Source organism: Electrophorus electricus, chromosome 4 (assembly GCF_041902795.1).
Source record: "Electrophorus electricus isolate QZ-2024a chromosome 4, ASM4190279v1, whole genome shotgun sequence".
In the NCBI taxonomy this organism is placed as follows: Eukaryota; Metazoa; Chordata; class Actinopteri; order Gymnotiformes; family Gymnotidae; genus Electrophorus; species Electrophorus electricus.
Genome location: NC_137500.1, coordinates 16,060,345 through 16,082,471, shown reverse-complemented (window position 1 = coordinate 16,082,471; position 22,127 = coordinate 16,060,345). Strand labels below are relative to the sequence as shown.

General features: G+C 42.4%; 1 protein-coding gene across 5 annotated transcripts; it reads right to left on the bottom strand.

The window, feature by feature from the left end:
* Positions 1–8,227: 8,227 nt before the first annotated feature.
* Positions 8,228–21,840, bottom strand: cntn1b (contactin 1b). Of its 5 annotated transcripts, XM_081712643.1 has the most exons (25): positions 21,707–21,724; positions 20,958–21,085; positions 17,941–18,022; positions 17,765–17,806; positions 17,500–17,626; positions 17,010–17,191; positions 16,673–16,768; positions 16,191–16,397; positions 15,942–16,041; positions 15,492–15,673; positions 14,993–15,117; positions 14,788–14,905; positions 14,321–14,471; positions 13,877–14,004; positions 13,334–13,506; positions 13,074–13,197; positions 12,680–12,847; positions 12,236–12,385; positions 11,797–11,867; positions 11,437–11,668; positions 10,998–11,110; positions 10,536–10,725; positions 9,983–10,098; positions 9,524–9,680; positions 8,228–9,089 (listed from the first exon to the last, which is right to left on the bottom strand). In XM_081712643.1, the coding sequence occupies exons 3-25, from the start codon at positions 18,005–18,007 to the stop codon at positions 9,007–9,009; spliced, it is 3,102 nt and encodes a 1,033-aa protein (XP_081568769.1). In that variant the 5' UTR covers positions 18,008–18,022; positions 20,958–21,085; positions 21,707–21,724; the 3' UTR covers positions 8,228–9,006. The 5 variants fall into 5 exon arrangements, 4 of the variants coding, with proteins under 4 accessions (XP_081568769.1, XP_026866900.2, XP_081568770.1 ...); XM_027011099.3 differs by lacking the exon at positions 20,958–21,085 and having other exon boundaries at positions 21,707–21,840; XM_081712644.1 differs by lacking the exons at positions 17,941–18,022; positions 20,958–21,085 and having other exon boundaries at positions 21,707–21,790.
* Between the last annotated feature and the right edge of the window lie 287 nt (positions 21,841–22,127).

Here is a 22,127-nt window from a genome sequence, read left to right as displayed (position 1 = left end):
TTTATCCCAGAATAAAACTCAAACCATTGTGTTTCATTAACTAATTCCAGAACCTGAACGGACTAGGTTTATCCCAGAATACAGCCCGACTTGTTCAATGTTCTATTAACTAATCCCAGAATACAACCCAGTCCATGTGTTTCATCAGATAATCCCAGAATATATCCCAGACAGTCCATTGCTTCATTAACTAATCCTAGTATAACCCTTTACATTCCCTATTTTTCCTGTTATCCCAGGGGTCATGGCTGGTCGGCTTCTTCCCACCTTTTCAGCTGCCTTGTAAGAAATTTCACAATCTCTGGAGACTGTGGAGAGTCTTCATGCTGTTACACAAAACACTTTGTTACCCAACAGAACTGTGGTACAGAGCAGAAGAGTAGAGAGTTCCAGATGAGGTGTGTGTGTGTGTGTGTGTGTGTGTGTGTGTGTGTGTGTGTGTGTGTGTGTGTGTGTGTGTGTGTGCTCGTGTGTGTGTGTGTGAAAATCTCCAAAACCTCATTCACAGCATAATACAGCATTAGGGTACTTGGTAAACCACTAACCTAGTTCAAATTCATATCTGAATTTTTAGATATACATAAATCTATAGAGAAATGTGTAAAGAAATGTAGCAATTATCCTGTGATGAGGACAACTCAACAAAGAAGGAATTCCTTTTTAGAGATGCAAGGAATGTTCTTGGCCACCATGTCTCAATAGATTAATTAGGAACTCAGGTCTTTGAAGATGCTGTTTAGGTTAATAGGCCTTGATGAAATGCTAATCTAAATCATGATCCCCACCCCCCCACCTTAGACTGATAAATTCTCTTTCCCTCTCTGTCTGCTTGTCTCTGTCTGCCTGCCCTTCAATCTGTATTTTTCTCTCTTTTTCTGTCTGTCTCTATACCTCTCTCTCTCTCTCTCTCTCTCTCTCTCTCTCTCTCTCTCAATCTCTCTCTCTCCCTCCCCTTAAATGGACCTGGGCATGTCTTTGTTTGTAAGCAAGGAGCATCATCACAGACCTTCTGGTCCCTTCTCATCCCTCACCCTCATTAGATGAAGGACTCCAGTGACCTGCAGGGCAGTTGCAGACAGCAGCAGCAGGGCCTGATCGCCTACAGCCGACTTATTAGTGCCCTCCCCAAACTGGCCATGTTTTACTGTCCCGTGCATTTGATGAGGAAGGGAGGTCTAGGCTGGGCCATTAAAAATGCATCTGTCTCAATTAGGCAATGCATTTACAGTCGAAAGGGAGCCTCTTCTACCGGGAAGGAGACATCAGACACCTCACACTGCCACCCAGCCGCACAGGTGCACATACAATCGCTGAGGTTTCACTTGGTACATATGTCTGTGTTGCCTAGAGGTCTTCCCACCACCTTGACTGCAGCCTGCTTCATAATTAAATTGAGGCAAAACATCTACAGTAACTTTATACAGCAACGGTTGCCAGAGTCACATAAGACACATGATACCCAAATTAAATGGCAATCTTAGAAGCACTCGCCTGCTCACGCACGCATGCATGCAAGCATGCATGCGTGCACACAAGCGCACGTACCCGGTCTAGCATCGTGAATCTTTCATGTGTCTCTTGCCTGTGCAGTTAGCCTTCTCTACTGCTCGTGAGCTACGTGCCAGTCAAATGGCATGGCACCCCTGGACTACGCTTTCTCTGAACCTAGTGCTTCAGATGTGTGAATGCAGCCTCTAAGGGAAGTGATGCGTAAGGGACGTCTCTTTCTTTGTAGAGGTGGGAGCACGCTGTGTCAGGGCTGTCTTTCTGCCACAGATGATCTGTTAGTCACCCAGGAGGAAAGGCAGCAATGACACTCTCTCCCAGGCCCTGTGCTCCATCCACTCTCTTTAGACTCACCGGCTCACTTTCTCAGTTGCAGCCTCCTTTCCCTCTGTTTCTCTCTCTCTTTCTGCCTTCTCTCTCACTTTCTTAGTCTCTCTTTTGCTCTTTCTCTGTTTCTCTCTCTGTCTCTCTTTCTGTGCCTCTCTTTCACACTCCCACACGCTGTCTCTCTCTTTCCTAATGAGACAGGCCACAGTAAAGCAAAGTGAACTATCTGTGGTTTTGGATTATGTTAGGGTTCAGGCTGTACTCTCAAAGAGAATACAATATCAAAAGAATTGAGCCTCCCACCTATGAAGGATTCAGAGAACGCAATGCAGCACTTGATCTGTCAGGCGCTTCTGTAGAATAGTACTGACCATAAAATTTGTTCTGCTGTATGTCTAGACCGGAGCAACACAGTACTACTGCCTGTCTATAACTCTGTGCTCCCATACCGTCACCTTTTTTGTACTCTGTGCATACCCTCAACTCTTCTCCCTTGTTTCAAGGGATACTTTCAAAGAGGTTTATCAAATGTTCATCCCAACCAGAATCCCTGAATGACCAAGGGCTAGAGCATGCATTGGTGTTTGGAAAGACTAAGGGTTGGAGAGATGCATCAAGTGGAGTGTCTTCAGCAGAGGAAAGAGAAGCAAAAGGCTTTCATCTCTCTGTTTCCCACTCACTCCATCTCTCCATCTCTTGCTCTTTCTCTGATATGTACACATGTAATAATGTTATTGTCCCTTCCTGCCATTGTTACCACATGCCCCCTTACTGCTGTCACTAGCCCCATTATTGCTACCACTAGCCTCAGAACTGCTGCTCCAGCTCTACATCTGTCACAACAAAACACAAACAGGATTTTCACAACTCCCGTACCCGGAGTGTGCTGGAGCCGAGGGAAAACAATTTTCCACAGGCTGGCCACCAAAGCTGTAAATCCAAAGCTGTCGGAAAATGTTTTATCTGCTACAAAGGCAGAGCCTTACTGACAATAACGACGAGGTGATTTGAGGAATGATTCTGTACATGAAAGGCTGCCATCCCAGTGTGGGTGCATTCTGGGTAACTCATAATCCTTAATTAGAAAAGACCAGACAAGATCCTTAATTAGAAAAGACCAGAGAAGTGTACCATGCCATGTCTCTCTTGCCAAGCCCCTGTCCTGTTCCGTGGAATGGCTGAATCTCACTGGAGGTCTTACAGAAGGTATCAAGGAGAAACCAGCAGAAATCTGTCAAGCTGAAAAGGAAGAAACTGAGAAGCATCTGGGCCCCAAATTCAGTGCCCACCTCGATAGCCACTGCTACTGGTCTGTCCTCTAAAGTTTGCTCAAGTGAAGCAGTAAGGAATCCTAACCTATTTCACCTTTGATTGATGGCAATGCTGTCAGTGAAAGGGAGCCCAGCAATAGACCAAGGAGTAGTATGGCGAGCATAACCCACAGGTACCACAGAAGGAGTGCCATTTTATTGTTCTTTACAGGGTAAACAGCCCAATAAAAGTGTCACTGTAACAAGCAATTCCGATCATGTGACAACCCCTGCCAAGTCAGTAAAACTGCAGGAGACTTGACGGACAAGGTAACACACTGACATAGAATATTGTGTATTATGAATGACAACCTGGATCAAACTGGCCCAGGAGAATAATGTGTGTTTGTGTGTGTGCGCGTGACTGTCTAGGAGGAAGAGGGGGTTGTGTGTCTGCTAATCAAACCCCTTCTGTGCTATCTCCTTCCCCAGCCCTCTTTCCAGAACACAGCAGGTTCTACAGGTCTTGCCACATACACAGTGATTTATGAACTACTGTCAGGGGCAATACATACGATTCTACATGCATCCTGACATAGACTCGCCATGGTCCCGGGCTTTATTGCTAGCTCAACTGTTCACCACTGAGAGTGTCAGATTATTCATACCATTCCCTGTCTCCTATAACACCCCTACTAAATAATGGACAAAGCCACTCAGTAGAGAAATTCATTGAGTCTTGTAGGGACTGGTTGCATGAGTGGGGCATCCTAACATGTCACTATGTGCTTGGAGAATGCCGATGTGAAAAATCAGATACCTGGAGGAACTGCACACTTGGGCCACTTCAGGCCAGTGCTCTTTGAACAGAGTCTGTCAGGCCGTCTCCCTGTCTTAGTATTCTGTAGAGCCAAACATACGTGACTTCAAAGCAAGGCAGCGGCAGGTTCCCATATTAGCGTTTGACCCCCACATTGCCATCGGTTAATGGATAAAGTGACCTGCAAGTACATGTAGTGCTGCCCAAGAGTCTTGCAAGTGAAGTAATATAACCTGGCATAGTATTGGTCCTCGTTCCTCTGCTTCTGGCCTCGGACGTCTGCAGGAGAGACAGGAAGGTAACGTTCCGACTAATAAAAAAAGAGCCAGCGGCAATGAGGAGAAGGATCAGCTCTCCTCCCTCCTGGGAGTGTTTACTCATGAGCATCACATCGGTCCGTTGGTGGCCCTCCGGCTAGCAGAACTTTCTACACTTCAGCTTAGGCAGCAAGATGGGAGTCTATACAGTGAAAAAGAGAGAGAGAGAGAATGAGAGAGGTTTCCCCAGAAATTTTTCATCTCCTATTATCAGCAGGCTACTGTGTACACAGCTCAAGAAGGACACAAGACTGCATTTCATAGAAACAGTAGCAACAATATAAGACAACACAAGTTGATTTAAGATAATGACATGAGTCAACACAGGTAGATTCTGGATAATAACAAGGCAACACAAGCTGATTCTGGAAAATAACATAAGACAACACAGATTGATTCTGAATAATGAAATTCCCAACACTCATGCCAGGCAAGGAGTGTAGAATTTGACTGTTAGCAATAATATTAGAAGGTTTATATTAGAACGTATTATATCATATTAGAAAGTAATATTAGCAGGAATAGTTCTGAATTGCATTTTCCATGCATATCGATGCCAATTTTCAAATAAACACTTAAGACTTCATTTCCTGACTCAGATTAAGCCTATGCCTTGACCATTCTCCTGATATTCATTATAACCACTACACTATGCTTGCTTTTTCATATTGAGATAACGTTCCTTCAGAAACTGCCTATCCACCCTCATCTTTCCCCATCTTCTGGACGTCTTGGGCCGATCTAGATTTGGGGAGTCTATGACAATGTCCTGTGCCCAGTCAAACAGGCCCCCTTAACTCCCCCTAGTGTCTTCTGGTGCACTACGTCTTCATTTCAAAACTCATTTAGCTTTGACTCTTCTCCTGAAGTCTACTTCTTCTGCATTAATTATGGACATCTACAGAAATAAACAAAGGCAAAATCAAATTTATTTTTATAGCACTTTTTACATCAGCTATTGTCATGAAGCAGCTTTATACATGTCTGAGTCCAACACCCCAGTGAGAAAGCCTAAGGTGACCAGGAAAGGTGACAATGGCAAGGAAAAACTGCCTAGAGCATGAGGAATAAACCTTTAGACAACGGACTAACAACAGACACTACAATATAAACAATAACAGTCGTAGTGACTGTTGACTGTCAGATACATCAACTACCATGGAATGTTCTAAAGCTGCCCCCTAACACTAAGTAAACATCATGAAAGGGTGAGGATGCTTTCCAGAGACACTATTCCAAAAGCAGTGATACCAGTGGAGAAATGTTACAAGCCCACTAATTATATTTTTTTCTTTTTCAATTACAAAATTACTTGCCATTTAATGTACTTTAGTATCATGAAGTATGCTATTTTGATTGCTTAAATTATTACAGTTATTTTGTTGTTATAGTTATTGTAGTTATTATGTGTTTTTAATGAGCAGTTTCTGGTAATGAGACCCGTGTAGTTGCATTCATTTTAAAAGGCTAACTTAATTAACTGTATTCATCAACTTTATTAACAATTGACAGTAATCAGAAGCAAGTTATATTTTCAATATTTCAGATCATTCAGTCCCACTCCATTGACTTTTGCATGCTGGTGTAGACCAATAGTCCTGTTCATCACAGCTCCATCCCAACAATACCAGAACAATGCAATGAAAAAAGTCACTGCAATGGCGTGTGTGTGTGTGTGTGTGTGTGTGTGTGTGTGTGTGTGTGTGTGTGTGTGTGTGTGTTTGTGTGTGTGTGTGTGTGTGTGTGTGTGTGTATGTTTTGTAAAAACACGCTGTTGCGTGGTATGTAGTATGGAAGCAGTAGTGTATGAAACAGGTCTTCACAACATTATGAAATGCATGATATAAATCAGATATGACTGTAATTAGCTTTTTAGCTTCTTTATTGCTGCAACAGGTCAAACAAAATGGCCTATTAAAATGTGCATGGCACTATAATTGGTTTGCTTCAATTTGAAAGTTTGCATGTATTCTAAAGATGCATACTACTGTTGCAGATCTATGGCCAAATAGTGAACACTGACTGTAGCAGACTGAACATATCTCTTCTAAGATGGGGGCTTATTTTAGTGCAGTCCCTAACCACATGCATCTGCTTGCTGTTTAGTACTGACAACTGACAAATGTAATGACTCCTTCACAAAAAACAGTAGAGCCCAGTACTACATCTGGAGAGTGGGTGGAGGACTCACTCTGTACCAAATCATGCCATCTGTGACATACAGCATTATTTATCTGCGCACATGTTGCTGACTGTTTGAATTGTTCAAAGTATTTCAGAGTATGTATGCCAGTACATCAATATTGTGAGTTGTATGATTGTATGGTAGTAGCAGTGTATGAAACAATTCTGACATGTCATTATATGCATGACAAATCAAATCATATACTATCTTTGTGCTAACTCTGTTACCTTTACATATTTTGGGAAGGTGATGACAATCAAATAGTAAATTGTAATGAGGCCGGGCAACAGAGAATGATAATTTTATTTTATTTTTTAAAACAAACAAACAAAAAACCTATTATTGAACAAATAAAGTTATTCTGACATCTGGTGGTAGTACACGGGTAATGCATTCCACGCATGGAAAAGTTATTTTCTTCGTTGGAGTCCACCTTAGTTTCGTCATCATGTGTCCAGAGTACGATGGCGTAGGGCACAATCTCGCTTGCTTGAGAATGAAGTTACTTGAGGTTTCTTTTCCAATAAAACTGCCTAAGAAACTATTAATTGTTTGTCTTTATTCTCAGCAGATATTATGGAAGGTTCAAGTTAGTTATGCGGTACCATCTCGTATTTTGTTCATGCCTTTTAATAGCTGTTTTCCGAACTTTGAGGTTTTTAGAATTGAGAACAAATCACAGCAAGTTCTTTTTTTTCTTTCTTTTTTTTTTGCAAGGAAGATTAGAAAAGCAACTCTACCTATCTAAATGGGAAACATTCACTCGACTAGAGCTACTATAACAATACAGTTATCTCTTTGCCTGGCTGGGATTGTTGGTCCTAAATCCACTATTACAATACTATTTAGCATTGCGTGTTCTGTCATTGTGTGTATCATAGTCAGCAGGAATGTTTTCAGCAATCTGTGCTACAGTAGCTCTTCTGTGGGATCAGACCAGACAGGCAGGCTTTCGCTCCCCACACGCATCAGTGAGCCTTGCACCCCGTCGCTGGTACACCTGCTGTCTTTCCTTCAATCACTTTTGGTAGGTACTAAGCACTGCACACCAGGAACAGTCCACAACACCTGCTGTTTTGGAGATTCTCTGACCCAGTCATCTAGCCATCACATTTTAGCCCTTGTCAAAGTCACTCAGATTCTTACATTTGCCTATTTTTCCTGCTTTCAAAACACAACCTTCAAGAACTGACTGTTCACTCGCTGCCTAATATGTCCCACCCCTTGACAGGTGCCACTGTAATGAGATAATCAATGTTATTCATTTTGTCTATCAGTGGTTTTAGTGTTATACAATATATAAAACACAATATATCTAAATACAATATAACTTCAGATAATAATAATAAACAGGGCTTAAGAAGGGTTTCACTTTTTTAAACAATTTTTATTTTGTCCTAACCTACACATATCAGCTGGGTTGTGGAAATTCTATGAGTAAATGACAAAGCACTTTTGTAAGTCACTCTGGATAAGAGTGTCTGCTAAATGCAGTAAATGGAAATGGAAATGCAAATATCCACTGGAAAAAATTATAACATAAGTACTGTGACAGGGTGGCACTGTATTAGTGACATCAGTTGGGAGGGTGGAAGTGTACAATAGTGGATATAGTTTATGGTGTTGACGTTCATGTATTTGTGATTAATGCGATTTATTTTTAAATTGTTCTTGCTGTTTCTCAACATGTGTATTGATGGGTTGACCCTAGGTCCCCTGGGGAGACCACATTAAAGCACAAAAATTTGGTCCTTTGCAGTAAACTGGAGTGCAAGAACGAATGTGCAGAACAAATTGGTGACAGGAAGTTCTACCCCGGCTCTTCCATTCAAAATACAAATTTTATTGTGTTACATGGATTCCTGTACAATACATAACGATGTCATAGATGTGAGTGGTGAGAAAACTGCATCTCAAATACTACTAACAAATATAAACAAATGCAATGCAGAGATGATTTTACAGTGATGCTCAGCCTAGACTCTAATGTGCATAGCGTACTGTGCAGCATAAGCTGCATAACATAACACAACACTTTGCATCATGGACTGCTGAACTCGAGACAATAACTAAAGTAACACTCAGACACTGACCTGATTTCATTCATTCCAACTAAATTCAGAGAATTTTAATTAGCTAAAGCACTGTTCAAAGTTAGGCACAGCTGAAAGCGTTTTCATTTTGCCACTAAATGTATCAATATATTATCAATATATATTATGATATATATTGGTCACACACCAATGAAATATAAAATAAATATTCAAAAAATGGTTAAAGATATATAAAAAAGGAGTAATTTAACAGCAAAATATAAATAATCAGGTGATGTTATAGTTCCTAATCCAAAAGGACAATAAACATTGCAATCTGATGTCTAATGATGTTTAATTATATTACTTGGCTTTAGCATTATTCCATTGGGAGAGTTTGCCTATATTTAAATGGATAGAATCAAAAGATTGAAGACATTTAATAAGGCCAATCAGAAGGTTATTACAAATAATCCCATTAAGTGGTCAACAAATTGCACCTCTGAACACTGAACAGTAGGGTTAGGGTCAGGCGCCTCTACCATCCAGTTAGGGAAAAGAGGGGTCTTTAGAGACCCACAGTCATCCAGGCCAAGGCCAGCAACAGCAGTGAGGCAGCACTGAGAGAGTGGCAGCACAGACAGCCTCGCCCTGCAAGACAACAGAACAACAGTCAGTTTAAAATAACAGCCTGTAAACTCTTAAAAAGGTTATCATAACTCTATCATTTCAATTATGATGAAATTAATTTTTGTTAATCTATCAGTTTTTATAAAACGTAATCACACTGTCAATGTTAACGCTTCAAGCAGCAAGCTCCGATGCATTATGGGTCCTGACATTACATGTATCATGAACTTGGATTTTACAGCAGCCACACTGCTTTTTGTGTGTGGTGTGTTGTTTTTTTTTTTGAGTGTAAAATTTCACTGAGACACAGTGTTGGGCAAGTGGCATGAATGGGTTGCCTTTGCTCATGCATGGAGAGACTCTCAGGGGTACAAATGAAAGCAGGAGACCACGATGAAGGGTGAGTGGAAGCGGGCGAGAGTGAGTCGGCCTACGGCGGCGTGGGCAAGAGTCACCTTGCACCCGTATCTGCGAGATGAGGCCATCTCCGCCCTCACAGCGAGGCCGGATCTCCACCACGTAGTCACCTGTCTCTGGCATGGGCAAATCGAAATAGTGGTTGCCTGTGGTGTACACCTTCCCATAGCGCTCTCCCTCCTTCCTGTACAAGATCTGTGGTACAAGGAAGATCCAGAAAGATGCTGATTCCCCAAAATAGTCCCCTGCCATGACTTCAGAAAAAAATGTAATTATTTTATTATTTATTGATTACAGATGTATTCACATTCTCAATCAGACACACCATTCCAGTGATGTAAATTACATTCCACAGTACCAAAGTTTGAAAATAATAAAAAAAGACTGCTGATAGTGCACCCATTGTAGTTATTGAACATTTAAGAACATTTAAGAAAAGTCTGATTAGTCCAAATCACCAGCAAAGCTGCAATCTCTGATATTGTTCAAACACCCACCTTATACCCTTCCACATATGATTCGTTCCAGTAGTTGTAGATGTGATCCCAATAGATATACAGCCATTTGCGGTCGTAGCTAACATATTTGTACACTCTTAAACGGCGATTTGGAGCTGGAAAAAAGTGATGAATGTAAAAAAACCTCAAAAGCAAAATGAAGTTACTCTAAGGACCCTACTTAGGAGGTCCACTTTATGGACACAATCCAGGTTTGAGTGTAGGCTTTGGTTAGAAACGACAAGGCAAAGTTTCTGACATAGCAAATTAATAATGCTGGTGGAATTGGTAGTACATCGATGCTGGTAAGCATGAGTGAGTATTACCACATATTTTTCTAGTAAACATTACATAGCACACATAACTTATATGCTCTTGTAAAAGACTACTATTTTTCCTGTGTAATAAATACTGAATATTCATTATTGTCGAATTATGGTGCTCTCTATAGAGAGGTTTTGTCTTGTTCAAGGGAAGCCATGCATTTCAGTGCACTCGTCATGTATTGTTGGATGCTGTGTGCACGTGATGCAGCGTGAGGCGGTGGCCATACGTGCTCTCCGAGTGAACATCTCGCAGTGCTCGCTGGGCGGGCCCAGCCCGGCACCATTGTAGGCTCGCACCTCGATCAGGTAGTGCGAGTCGGGCCGCATGTTCTCTAACCGGGTCTTGTTTACCGAGCTGGACACGAGGACGCGGGACGCAGATGCCTCATTGTCATCATACTTTCTCCAGTAGCGAATCTGTGTGAGAAGGGGAGGCAAGTCAAGATGAGGGCTGGGTCTCCGGATACTGGTGCTAGCTGTGCTGGATTTCAGTGAGTCCGAATGTTAGGATTGGGATTATACATTCGGCTCACTACTAGATTGGGCGCCTTCGGATGTGGATGCTACAGATAGGTCATGACCCTGACTTCTGCAGCTGGGTTCATTCATGCTTCCAGTGCTTTGGAGCAAGAAGATGGCTTCCAGAGTAGCAGGAAGCCAGAGGAGAGTGGTAGGGGAGCACGGCTCACCTGGTAGCCGTCCACCCAGTGTGGAGGGACCTGATAGACTGGCAGCCACCACACCAGGGCCTCAGTGGAGGTCACCTGGCGAGCGTACACGTCCAGCGGTGCCTCACTGGGGGCTGTAAAGAGAAGCCATGGCAGCTCGGGTTGGGAAAACCGTACTAATTGAGTTTGACTGACTCACTACAACCTACTATGATCGGGAAGCAAAAGGCAAAGAGTTCCCTCAAAGCCAGCGGTAGTAGTGCTAAGAAGGGCTAAAATCCATTCATTAATATCAGTGTTTTACTAGAAAGTTCTTTTCCAAATAGCATTTTTTTTTTTTTAAGTCTCTATGTGTAGATTCCATATAAACTTCAGTCATTATGCCAGTCTTAGTTAGACTCCTAAAATATGATGTTTGTTTACCCTGCCCCCCAGAGAGGGCAAGGGCATGCCATCTCACCACTATCTGATGAGAACAGCACTGTTGTCAGGCTGAATGGCCCCTCCCCTTTGCTGTTGTAGCCTTTGACTTTGACCTCAATCTCAGTGTTTGGGATGAGGCGGTCTCTGTAGACGAAGCGCCTGGCCTCTGGGTCTGCTACCGTCGACCAGTGCCACTCTTTTTCCTCGTATGTCTTGAACATCACCACATAGCCAAACTTTTTGCCGAAGAAGTACTGTGGCTTCATGGGCTGCAAGGAGCAGACATCATGGAGGAACAAGCCATAATGAACAGTGAACAATGTATGGCAATAACCAATGAACATTAATGAATGTCAATAATGAACACATGCTTATGTGATATGGTAGGAGAACCTACCGTCCAGGTGACTATGAGCTCTCCGTTCACGCCAACGTAGCCATGGACATCAGTGGGAGACATAGCGGGAACTGAAAGCACCAAAAGCTGGGTTACTTCCTTCCTTTGTGGGGTTTAACAGCTCTGGTGATGAAACTGCTCAAATGGACCGGGCAGGAATTGGCAAAACTTTATTTTACGGTCACCACTTGAGAAATTCTTCAAATTCCTCAAACACTTATAGCACATACTGTACATAGCTTGAATAGTCATACTGACATTAACAAAGATTTATGTACAAAACCATAAACTAAGCAGTTGTTGATGTAATTATTCATTATAACTGGAGTTATCCAAAGATTTAGGCGATATATTATACTTTTATCATAAGTGAATCACCTTCATCAACTGTAGAATGACCTGTTTGTTCTTAATGGGTGGTGTGATAAAAGGCACTCACTGGCATCCCAGGTTTTGATTTTGAGGGAATGTAGGCTGCTTTCTCCTGCTCCCAGCTCATTGATGGCGTACGCACGAAATTCATACTCCATCCATGGATAGAGGTCAGTGACCTCCGCAGTCTCTGTCTTCCCATCCAAGAACACGGGAGCTGAAGAAGACAAGCCTCATGTCAGAACTTTAATCTATCACAATATATCTTCATCTGTAATAAAGCTAACCAGCAACCCGGAGGATTTTCACACACATTCTTTTCACCTCTATTGTTTCTCCACCTTCTCATTATAAATTCCAGCTCTGGTCTGTACAACATCACTGTACTACAAAAATCTCATGCAGCTGTAAATTCAGTGTGCTTCACCTCACATAATAAAATTTCACGGTTTGAAAGAGTAAGGTTGCTGTTACAGCCTGAGTGTGGTTTGTCACCCTCTACTGGACTCACAGGTAACTGCAGTTTTCCAATCCTCTGGGTCTAGAGCATAGAAGTCTCGGGTCTGTATGACATGCTGGATGAGGGGGCTGCCATGATCCGAGCCCAGGTTCCATACCAACTTAACTGACGTGTCTCTGACCTCCTCCACACGCACCCACCCTGGAGGACCAGGCCTGCCTGGAACCAGGAGACACAAAGACTGACTGGATCTGCAGTTTATAGCCGAACTTCCAATGCGCCATTATAGAGCAACACTTCCTAATGTTCATAACTCTGCATAACCATTTACCAGGCAGACAGATCAGTGTCCATTACCATTACATAATCGCATTATTACAGACATGATCTTCTTCCTCCATTTGCTCATTTCTTTAGTTGAGCAGGATCAGCGGTTGTTCCCGACCTTTTACAAAGACGTTAACGACTGCAGTGGCGTTATCAACGATGGTCTGTGCTGTGCAGATGTATTGTCCTGCATGTGTGATCTGAATGTCCTTAATCAGCAAGTCCCCTCTGTTCACTTGATTCTGAACACAAATACACACATATCTGGCTTTGTCATGAGAACCAGAATACGACAGTCATGGAAATGAAACACAGGTGTTGAGGCTCTGCTGTTTACTGAGCTTTAAGCATAACACACTCCATCTCTCTTGTGCTTACCATACGTTTCTCGTAGTGCTTGAAATCAGTGGCAAAGTTGATGACGTAGGAGTCCACTGACCATATGAAGGTGATGTCCAGGCTGGAGTCGTATGAAGCAGAACACGGGAGAACAGCACTGCCTCCCACGCTCACCTCTACATCTGAGGGGCCATCTATGATCTCAGTAGCCTCTGAGTCAGACAAACATACACACATGTAACATGTAGACATTGTACGCTTAGCTACTCAGAAACAGCTGTTGGTTACCTACACTCACTGGCCAGAGATATATGCATTTTATAAGTGTCCAATTGCAACCACAGACTGTAAGTCTGTAGTCCGTTGGCATGCACAGTTTGTAAGTTTCTGAGCCCAGCACCACTGCTGGCTTGACACCTTTGGACGGTGGACCACATGACCTACCAAGGGCAGGGTAGAAAGGAAGCACTAGTGCATTTGTTACTGATTGAAGAAACTAGCTACACCACAATCAATTTGTAATGAGTATCCTTTCTAAACCACAGCTGCGTCAGATGATGCTGTGAGAACAGATTCACTGACCGGTTATGCTAAGGATCCCTGTACTATTATCCTTGCCGCGGTCGTTCTCGGCGTAGCACGTATAAGAGCCCTCGTCGTTCTTAGTGACGTTCAAGATTTCAAGACTCCCGTCATCCCAGATAAACATACTATGAGACATATCAGATAGGAGATACCCAGGTTAATAGTCCATACTTCAAAAATATTATGAATAACAACATGGAAGAATATGACCAAAAATATATATTCTAAAATTATCACAATATACTCTGCTTATTATGTTTTCCATCCTGCAAACTAAAATATACAAAAACAGGTGTTGTAGTGAACAGGATCTAGAGTAGTTTGACTTAATTCAACTAAACAGCTGTAAGCCTCTATTGTAGATGCTAAAGTAAGTACAGAACTGTGAAAAAGTATTTTTGGTATTGCTTAGCCAACGAGATGAATATGAATGTAGCTGACCGGGAGGAGTTGGTGAGCAGCTGGGAGCCACGTTTCCAAATGAACCTAGGCTTCGGTGCCGCCCGCGGTTTACACTCGATGACCACACGGCCGTTCTTGGCGCCCAACAGGGTCCTCTTCACGGGATTGTATATGAACGTGGGTGCACATGCTAGGGAGAGTGTGTTAGGAGTGAAGTCAGGTTACTGCAAAAACACATGGGACAGTTATAATGACTGAATGGGGAAAGAGATGTGAAGAACATGGAGATTTTTACACACAGCAGTAGGGATACATCCTTGTGGGACTCTTGCCTTGCTTTGGTAATAGCAGTTAAAGGAGGAGGGTGATGATGAAAGAATGATGAAGGATGCATGGTTAGTAGGAATCCCCGCTGTGTGTGTGTTTGTGTGTGTGTGTGTTTGTGTGTGTGTATGTTTGTGGGAATGTGTATGTGTGTGTGTATGTGTGTGTCTGAAGGAACTCACAGACCACCCGCAGCTCTGCATTGGCATAGATAGTCCCCCAGTTGTTCTCAGCGACACACTGGTACATGCCCGAGTCTTCAAATGTAAGGCTGGAGAATTTCAGCTCACCCTTGCCATACTGTACACAAGAGGCAATATGACATCAACCATCTGTGGCTGGTATGATGTAATCCCCATTTGGGATCTCCTGCAATGGACAACTGACCGAGTAGCCGTCCTTCAGCCAGCGTATCCATGGTAATGGCTTGCCCACAGCGGTGCATGACAGAGTGAGCTCACTGCCAACGTCCTTTTCGGTGTCGTTAATATGCTCCGCCCACTCTGGGGCCCCTGGACATGGACACCATCATGTGAAGGAGAAGGAATAACAATCAGTGTGCTCTCCAGTGAGACCCATGGGAGCATAAGATCCACAGAAGTGACCCTGTACGCTGGCTTCGCAGGCCATGGCCATGGTTTAGTTTGACTAAAACCAGCATTAATTAGGCATAAGACCAGGCTTAGTTTTTATCCCTGCTCAACTGCCCATTATGATTTTAACAGTATTGATAAACCTATTAGCACATGTATAATACCTTTTCTCAGGCACAAGTAACCAAAGAAGTGTGTAATACCAAAGGCCTACATATTGCCATTTGAAATCACTCGTGACTTTAATAAACTCAAATCCAAGTTGGCAACATTGCTACAGCAGGCGTTCTTACCCTCCACATAGAGCCACTGGCGATACCAGTCCATTCCGCGGACGTTGAGGGCCTCGCACTCATAGCTGCCCTCATCCTCGTACTGCACGTTGATGAGGTGCAGCAGCGCACCATTCATGCTCACCTCGTAGTTTGGCGGCAGGTCGGCATCCAGCTTCCTCCAGCGGACGTGTGGCAGAGGGCTGCATTGGAGGGCGCGAGCACATGTGGTCAGGGCGGACATATGCAGTCAGGCTGGATTAAACAGTGTTGAATCCTCCCTACTGAACCTTCAGACTAGTAGTGGAATCTCAGATTCTGCCTCCTGTATTAGCCATGAGACGGTTTGCTATAGTAAACAGATATACAACATCGACTAAACTAAACCGACTTGAGTTACACAGAGTGTCCGATGGGGTACACAGAGTGCCTCTAAACGGGTTTTTACCATATCTGACACCGACGACTTACTTGCCCAAGGCGAAGCACTCCAGTGTGACGTTCTGCCCCACCAGAGCATACGTCTTAGGAAATCGTACTCTGATGTCTGCAGGATACCGCTTCACTTCCTCTGAAAGGTGGCAGAGGAGAAAAGGTTAACCAGGTATCAGCACCTCATATGCCTAAATGCATATTTATGAAGAGCTTTGCATTTGGGGAAGCATCACTTATTAGTCCACCTGTTATGAGTAGCGCTGTCATATACAGGCATATACTCACTCTCTATTTGTGGCACCAGGGGGATGGGGGTGCTGAACACACTCTTGCCAATGCTAGGGCTAGACACAAAACATGAGTAGTTGCCAATATCGGAAACCTCCACTTTGGCGATGTAGAGGTTCCCTGTGGTCTGAGACACGAAGCGCCTCTGGTCCGGGATAATGAAATTGGGGAAATCATTGTAAATCCAGCGGTACATCACATCAGCTAAGTAAGATACAGAAGAAAGAGAGCAAAATTACAATCACAACACTTTAGCTGATATGGGGTTAGTGTGAATCTTTGGGTTGTATAAATATGCTTTGTCAGAGATGTAAATACAATTCAAAGGTCTTTTTATTCTGACTTTATCACAAAATTGTATACTAAAACATGCTGATATTTCATTTCTGAATCACATTTGTTGTTACCTGACAAAACGTGTATTAAACAATGATTTTCTTATCCATCTTTTTTAAATGAACACTGGGTAGGTACATTACTTGGATAGCGAGTGGGCGGGGTACACAGAAGGACAGCCCCCTGTCCTTCTTTAATATACACAGCCTCTCTCTCATCAGTAGGAAACTGGTCCAGAACTAGGAAGGAAGGAACAGAGAAATGTATAGTGAATAATGAACAAGATGATTAGAGACTAAACATAAAAATGTGCAGTAATACAAATTAAATTACATTAAATAGCTTCCTATTGGGTGTGTGGCACCTTGAATTCTTCTGCAGACCCTGCAGATACTAATAACTTTAGTGATTTTGCCCATAGGAACAAGAATCATACTCTAGGTGTGGATGTAAATTTAAAAGAAAATGTCTCTCACTTACATCCAAACTTGACAATGGCCTCTTTGCTGATGACCGTGCCATAAATGTTCTTGGCCACACATACGTATTTCCCAGCATGCTTGCCCTTGTCTGGATTGGTGATGACCAGGTTTCCACCCACTAAACTGTAATGCTCATCCGGCTGCTCCATAAGCTTGATCTCCCAATTATTATGCCACCACCTGCAAACACAATGTTTAGGGGCTATACAATATATTGTGTTAATCATTATCACAATACAGCTCATTACTGTAATCATATTGAAAGGCTGAGTGACAAGCAAATGAGCAATGTACCAAATCACAATTTTTTTATTGTGAGCTGTGAATTTTTATTGTGAGCATTCTGTGCAATCCAAGACATTTCAAGTGAGTACTCTTGAGGTGTTTTAAAAACCATGGCAAGCATATAATCCATAACATTTAAATACTTTAGGTCAGAATAATGTAGTCATTGAGAACAAGCCAGAGTAAAGAGGAGCTGTGGTTACTTGATCGTGGCTGGCGGGTTAGCGCGCACTCTGCAGTTCATGGAGATCTTAGCTTCAGGTGAATCCTCAGCATACACAGTGTCTAAGGGCTCTTCCTCAAATATGGGCCCAAAACCAGTGGCTTCCTCTGACACACAAAAATACACCATTGCAGTCAAGTTCTCATAGTGGAACGAGTAGAAATATGCATATGCTACTCAGGACAGAAAATTAATTCCGTTGGAATTTATTCAGTGTCTGCCTAGCGCACGATGATGTGACTTACTGTCAAAGATTCTGGGCTCAAAGAACCTAGGCTTGATTGCATCTACAGGAGGGACGTAATTAATAATAATGTTATCATTATACGTTATAATATTTTATTACATGTTAATTGTGTACTGAATTGAAATGGAACATTTGACAGACAGCCACTACCAGCCACCAACACAAAACACCCACCAGCTAAAAAGAGGAAAGAGGAGAGAGTGCACAGGAGTAGGAGTGGGGCTGCCATGGTGATACCCATACCAATCACACGGTCCTGAAGGTGAGACAGCCAGAGAGAGAGAGAGAGAATCCATCCCAATGAACAGCATGCTCCATAAATCAGTTTTTAAAAATCACATTGATCTGCCTAAATGTGTTTATCTTCAGATCTGAATAGACCTGCTTATATTGCTGAATTATGCTGGACAGAGACACTCACTTTTAACTTGATGCCCCAGCTTCCTTTTCACTCACATACTAAACCACCATCCATCCATCCATCCATCCATCCATCCATCCATCCATCCATCCATCCCAACAGGGTTGCACACTACCACCACTTTAGCAACGCTGTTTTGTTCTGTGGGATTACTTTCTGTAGACAGATGCACCACCTCAAAGCTCAGCTTTTTATAGAACAGCACAGGCGACATAGGAGGCTGATGTGTCCTCTGCCAGAGGGAAGCATGAATCTTTCACCAGAGCCTGACTCAGCAAAACACATGCCAGGTATGGCGATTCAGACTGCAAGTCATGCAACCAAGGAATGCTGAAATCATTTATAAATACTATATATATATGCTTCTCACTCAAAATCAGGACAGATATTTTGTGCAGTACAATAACTTGCAGCACTGCTGTTTCCCGCCATCCTGAGGGCCTGTGCATGACTCTGCAGATATGCATGGCACAGGGAGTCGTTGGCGGTTTGTGTATGAACCTGTGATCCCTTTCTGTTCAAAATAATATCTACAATTCCACTCCTTCACCTAATGAAACATTATGTTAGCAGTGGTAAAATGTCATCATAAAGTATGAATAAGGAATCGGCATGTAAATAATATTTCTAGCACCACCTTTCTCCACCTTAGGAACATTTCAAAGATTATGAACATGCTCTCCTCACATGATGCAGAAAAGCTAGTCTCTGCATTTATTACTTCAAGATTGGAGTACTGTAATGCCATACGATCAGGCTGCACTACTAAGTGCATAAACAAGCTATATCTAGTTCAAAATTCAGCATCCAGAGTGCTTACAGGAACTAGAACATTTGATCACATCACTCATATCTTTGCTATTATACATTGGCTCCCACTAAAATTTCGTATTGATTATAAAATACCTCTAATTACCTACAAAGCACTGAATGGTCTTGCCCCACAGTACCTTAAAAGAACTCTTAATGCATGACGATTCACCATGTCTGCTTAGATCAAAAGGTGCAGCCTCTTTACTAGTACCAAAAATAAGAAAATCTACTGCAGAGGGCAAAGCCTTTTCCTATAAAGCTCCCACACTATGGAATTACTTTCCTGTAAATGTTCGAGATTCACACAGTCTCAATATTTAAGGCTAGGTTGAAAACCTATTTGTACAGTCAGGTATTTTATTAACTACCCTCATCTCGTCTCAGCCGCCATGACTACTCCTACCCCTCCCTGATGTCCCCTGCTGTAGCCCACCACACCTCCACCCAAGCAAACTACTCTCTGTTGCCCTTAATGAACATTCTCTTGTGGGATGTCATGATGTTACTGAGCCTCTACCCATCTCAGCTGCCATGGAATAAATATCAATATCAAGAAAAAAATATTATCAGCCACACAATGTCTGTGAGCTCACAATTGATCATCATTCTTACAAAGGAATGATATTTCTGTTTCAGGTTCCATTTACTAATGCTAAATCAGTTATAAATAATTTAATCCTTTCTAATGTAATTACTGTTACTTTGTATTTATTTAGTATATTCTTGATTGCTAAACGAAAGTAATAACAAGTTTATATAAACAACATTAATCTGTTGTTTCTCAGTATAACTTCAAATTTTAGCCTACTTGTTGCCGTATGCTTTAATGTAATCTCACTGTTTTAATAAGCATAGACCAATGTATTTAGCTAAAAATGCTGTTTCTAGATAAATATGTTTAATTAAATTTCCTTGTGATGCCACGGGGCTCCCTTGTTTCCCTGGTAATATGGCAAAAGAAATAACAAACAACATAACCCATCACACTCAAAAACATAACTGGATTAATATGTTGTAAAACATAAAAACATAAAACACAGACAAAGGCACAGCAATGTTATAGTAGTGGGATTTAGAACATATGGCCCATACTCTATTGTAGGTGGTGCTCAAGCACTTAAATGTAAGTAGCCAATTAGCCAAGAAGAGGGCACTAATTGAACACATTGGCTGCAATGTAAGTTTATTTTGGGATAACCAAATGTTGTTTTTTATTGAAAGTTAAGCATCACACAGAACCTACATAGATGTGTTAAATTTTAAACAGTTTTTAGGGGGAATGAATGATGCTTGATTAACATGCATCCAGTGATTTCTGTTGAAGTACTGAATCAAATAATATATTGGCCACCTGTCTGAATACAATGGAAGAAAAGTAATTTCATGTGTATGGTGATACAGAGAAACTGATTCGAGAGAATTCCAGGTTAGATCTGAGCAGGGAGGCAACAAGATGGAAAAGATTTTACCTGTCACACTCCACGTGATCTGGCAGTTCTCGCGGTATTCATACAAATATATATCATTTCTTTGACGAATATAAAATGTAATTTAATATGTAATAATATCCACACACACTAACTATTTTATTAATATTTTATATGTTTTACGTTGTATTAACTGCAGTTTGTGGTTACATGTTGTCGTCGGATATTCTAGCCAATAAGGATTAAGATTTGTTGTCATCAAAGCGTTTCTGCTCGCACAACCAGGTGAAGAGGAACTGCAGATGCGCCCGCTTTGAAACCTTCGGCCGCCTCGCCTTCACGAGATTATAACAACGGCGTATGTCATTGCGCAAATCAGAGAAAAGACAAATCGGTCTGCGCAGCGGCGCGTTAAGTCGAACAAGCCAAATATTTTTGAAAGGACATGGAGGAATGTCAAAAACCTGAACTTGGGTCCATGCAAATCCGTTTTTTTCGCGTCCTAAAACCCCAGGAGGAACCTGGCCTACCTCGCTCACTCCTTCTCTCCGAGCTAAAATCCTGCTCGGACTTTATCACGTAATATCCTCCTGGTCTGTTGCTGCTGCCTCCTCTTTGACAGATGCGCAGATTTAGGTCGTTACTTGCTTTAAAATGGCTGTGTGTCCGGAAAAAAAAAAATATTCTCAGATAAGCTCCTAGGTCAGACATAACACCGGTGTTTTAAAGCTATAAAGAACATCTGGCGAAAGATAGGGGGAAAAAAATTGAAGCATAATCTCCTTATCATCTGTCATCTTAAAATCCGACTCTTGCTTCACTCTTCATTAGCATATTTGTGTAGTCAAGGGGAGTAATGTCACTGTTCTACAGAAATCAGCCAGTCCCACCTATGTACGTCTAAAACAGTCCCGGTCCAATGTAGTGCGTCACTGGTTCTTTCCTCACCCTTAAGAACGCGGTCTGAAATTATATCAGTCTCGCCTGCTAACCGGTCAGGCAAGGTGATTATGTGTCCGGTGGAGGAAAAAAAACCCCAACTTATTAAGTGGTATGCCTGACTTTGATTTATTACGCTTAGATGTAATCATAGCCCAAGGACATCATTCTTTCCAAACACAACCACACATGCTGAATCAAACGGGCCGGTCTTCTGCATTGCGGTACTCTGCAACTACCTCTTTCGGACGCTTCCTGATATCATAAACTCTTTCAGCGTACACAGAACTTTCACATTATTAAACATCACACAGTGCGACACACATCGAACAAAACGTACCTGTAGTGTGAGATTAAACATCCGTAAACTCTTTTCAAAAGCACACTTGGGTCAGGACCACCGCATCGTCCCACAGCCAAGCCCGGGAGCCGCGCGACAGCTCTCCGCTATTGGAGGGAAGCGAATGAATGGCACCCTCAGACAGTAAGGCAGTTCGTGTTTCTATTGGACAGAGCAAAGGCATCAGCTGGAGCCGCGCGACAGCTCTCCGCTATTGGAGGGAAGCGAATGAATGGCACCCTCAGACAGTAAGGCAGTTCATGTTTCTATTGGACAGAGCAAAGGCATCAGCTGGCAAGGTTATTTGCGCACCGTGGAGCTAGAAGGCTACCTCTGACTATACCGTTACTCAATGGTGTATGTAACGGAGAACTGCTAAATACCAAGTTATTCATCTTTACATCTTACAACATGTTTTCAC

Bases quoted from the DNA above. Each gene is read 5' to 3' on its own strand.
- cntn1b (XM_027011099.3), bottom strand. From the start codon at position 21,727: ATGTTTAATCTCACACTACAG. The intron at 10,099-10,535 runs GTATGGCCACCG...ACTTTTTTCCAG, and splicing joins GATGTTCACTCGGAGAGCAC to CTCCAAATCGCCGTTTAAGA. The intron at 9,681-9,982 runs GTGGGTGTTTGA...CTTGTACCACAG, and splicing joins CATATGTGGAAGGGTATAAG to ATCTTGTACAGGAAGGAGGG.